The following is a 3269-nucleotide window of genomic DNA, read 5'->3' on the forward strand; positions in this document are numbered from 1 at the left end:
CCGTCCTCCTTTGCTTGTAGAACTGGCGCTTGTCGACGATGTTCTGCGGGAAGCGTTCACGCCACACAACCATGGCTTCCACGTCCATCTCGGCGATGGCGAGGCGACGCTGCCGCCCACGGTGGACACGATGATCCTCGCCGGTGAAAAGCCGCGGGAGAGGCGCGAGATCCTGCGCCCGCTGGCTCTACACGTCAGGAAAATTCATCTCCTGACGAGGCCTCAGGAGGCGCCACGCCGACGCAACGTGCATGCGGGCCACCTCCTCTGCGGTGTCGAAGGTGCCGACGACGAGGCCTTTCTCGCCAAACCAGATCTCGGAGGAGATGGCGCCGGAGCGGCGCTCGCGGACTACGCGAAAATCCGAAGCGCCGAGGCGGCGCATCGGCATGGTGGCGCAGAGGCGGCGAGGCTAGTGAGAGGGGGCGAGACGAGTGGGCGGCGGGCAGAGTGTGGAGGGAGCGCCTTCTTATAACGAGCGCCGGCCGCGGCGCGCCAAAACAAGCGCGCGAACCTTTCCCGCGCGCTGGACCGCCAAAACCAGCACGCGCTAGGCCGATTTTCCCCCACGCGCTGGAGTGTGAAACCAGAACGACGACATGACTGCTGGCTTGATCTAAAACGCGCTCGGTCATGAAATAGGTCGACGCGTTGGGCGCACTGCCGACACAAATCTAAAATAGGACGGACGCCGGATGGACAGCCGACCCAAACGAACAAAATGCTGACAAAAGTGTCGTCCATTTGGATCAACCCATTGAAGTTACTCTTACATCAGTGTTCACAAACTGATCCGCCAGTCCGCGAACAAACGCCGCGTCCAATTTAACGGTCAGCGTGGGAGGGGAATATGCTAGATATGCTCTAAAAACTACTACTCCCTCCGTTCCATAAAGTATAGTGTCAATAAACGTTTTACATTATGAGACGGAGGGAGTACAACTAGTAGTACATGAGAGATTAGAGGACCAACACGAAAGCACGGACAAAGAAGAAAGAACAGCTTAATCGCGGGTAAAACCGTAGGAAGATGAAAAGAAGAGGCTGGATCTGGAAAAAGGAATGCCCGGGTAGCTCGGCCCGACAAATCGTGGCCGCTGTTCTAGAAACATCACGGAAAGCAATGGCACCCACCTCGCTGACCGGAGCCGTGATGCACTAATTGACTGCACCCGTCAGCCCACACCTCACGGTCTCCCCTTCAACCTTCTGGAGAGCTCACGTCCAACCATCCCACCATCCCACCAAGGCACCAGCCACCTACCCGGACACTTTGATGCCGTATAAAATGGGGAGGAGTTTGCGTCATGCTGCACACCGCTCAACACAGCAACACACTAACACAACCCGATCTCTCACTCTCTCGCGTGTAGCAGCAACCAAGGGAAAAAATGGCGCCGGTGAAGGTGTTCGGGCCGGCCATGTCGACGAACGTGGCCCGGGTGCTGGTGTGCCTGGAGGAGGTCGGCGCCGAGTACGAGGTGGTCGACATCGATTTCAAGGCCATGGAGCACAAGAGCCCCGAGCATCTCGTCAGAAACGTAAGCTCCCCGACCACTCAAATCCTCTGGTTTCTCGTATCAGCTTGTTTTGGTTCTGATGCAAGATGTTTCGATTTCTTGCAGCCGTTCGGCCAAATCCCTGCTTTCCAGGATGGGGATCTGCTTCTCTTCGGTATGATTAGTTTGCCTTTTTCAGTTACTTTGTCCTTGTCAAAAAAAATGTTACTTGCTTGGCCTCTGTTTCGCGGCATCTTAATGGGACCGACTAGTAAAGCTAATGCTTCTTTTCAAGGGAAGTACTAGACTACTAGGAAAGTGAATTGTTTCCCGTGGATGCTCGATGTTCAAACATCCTCTCAAATTCTCTAAAACCTCGTTGTTTTGTTCTATTTTCAGAGTCACGCGCAATTGCAAAGTACGTGCTTCGCAAGTACAAGAAGAACGAAGTCGACCTGCTGAGGGAAGGCAACCTCAAGGAGGCCGCCATGGTGGATGTATGGACGGAGGTCGACGCGCACACCTACAACCCGGCCATCTCGCCGATCGTGTACGAGTGCCTCATCAACCCGCTGATGCGCGGCCTGCCGACCAACCAGACGGTGGTGGACGAAAGCCTGGAGAAGCTGAAGAAGGTGCTGGAGGTCTACGAGGCGCGCCTGTCCCAGCACGAGTACCTCGCCGGGGACTTCGTCAGCTTCGCCGACCTCAACCACTTCCCCTACACCTTCTACTTCATGGCCACGCCTCACGCGGCGCTCTTCGACTCGTACCCGCACGTCAAGGCTTGGTGGGAGAGGCTCATGGCGAGGCCGGCCGTCAAGAAGCTCGCCGCACAAATGGTTCCCAAGAAGCCGTGATTTGCTAGGCGGGATTTCGCATCGTGGGATCCGATTCCGATCACTGATCTGCGTGGCGTTTTCTTGTTGGTGTCGCGAATAAGGCAATGAGCTTGTGTGGCTGGAATTGCACCAGCGTGCAGTTTTTGTGCTTGCGTATCGTATGTGTGGTTGTGAAAACTCTCGAGATGGAATAATGTCTTATAAGGCTTTCAGATGTATTGCTTGTCAAGCCTTTAAATCAGATGGTTGTATGTCTTCCTAGTCATAGATGGAAGTGTGGTTTCGTTGAAGTGACATATACCCAAGCCACTATTTCCAATGAAGATTTTCTCACCACGTTTGACCACTTGTTCTGGCAGGAAAAAAAGTCCAATAGACGGATGACACGTGCATAGTTTGGGAAATGACGGGGTACATTTCTCGTGTGTACCAGCGATTTTGGGGTGAAATTTTTTTGCCTTCTTTTCTGGCTGGGTACGATATGCGGGAGCGGTTAGTGATTATTGTTTGCATGTCCAGTTTTTTTATGGTAGTTTGCATCCCCAGTTGATGTGACTACGTGTTCTCTTACATGCATTCCATCTGATTTGAGTATTTTGTTAGTTTCCTATTCGAATGGATTTTTATGGTGGTCATATGGGATGCCGCCATTGCGATATGCATGCATGTGGGTGTTGTACGTGCGGCTGTTTTTATGATGTTTTTTCAGCTAGGATATTCATGGAGAGTTGTAGATATTTTGTTGCGTATATGCATTGATTGTTGAATGTGCTGCCACGTCGTGAGGTTGGACAAATTTGGTTCTGATTGGTCGGCACGTGTTGGGCTACGTAACTCTAGGTGGCGCCGCTTGCACCGTTGTTCTTTTTTTATCGGATGTCCCCGAAGGGACTCTTGCACCGTTGTTTCCGGACGCCGCTTCCGATGA

The 3269-nt window shown here is 52.9% G+C and overlaps 1 protein-coding gene across 1 annotated transcript; it reads left to right on the forward strand.

The window, feature by feature from the left end:
• The first annotated feature begins 1302 nt into the window (after nt 1–1302).
• LOC119363974 (probable glutathione S-transferase GSTF1) lies at nt 1303–2610 on the forward strand. Its single transcript, XM_037629366.1, has 3 exons — nt 1303–1541; nt 1626–1674; nt 1899–2610. Exons 1-3 carry the CDS (start codon nt 1392–1394, stop codon nt 2357–2359), a joined length of 660 nt encoding a protein of 219 aa, XP_037485263.1. The 5' UTR covers nt 1303–1391; the 3' UTR covers nt 2360–2610.
• The last annotated feature ends 659 nt before the right edge of the window (nt 2611–3269 follow it).

The sequence above is a fragment of the Triticum dicoccoides genome, chromosome 1A, assembly GCF_002162155.2.
Source record: "Triticum dicoccoides isolate Atlit2015 ecotype Zavitan chromosome 1A, WEW_v2.0, whole genome shotgun sequence".
In the NCBI taxonomy this organism is placed as follows: domain Eukaryota; kingdom Viridiplantae; phylum Streptophyta; class Magnoliopsida; order Poales; family Poaceae; genus Triticum; species Triticum dicoccoides.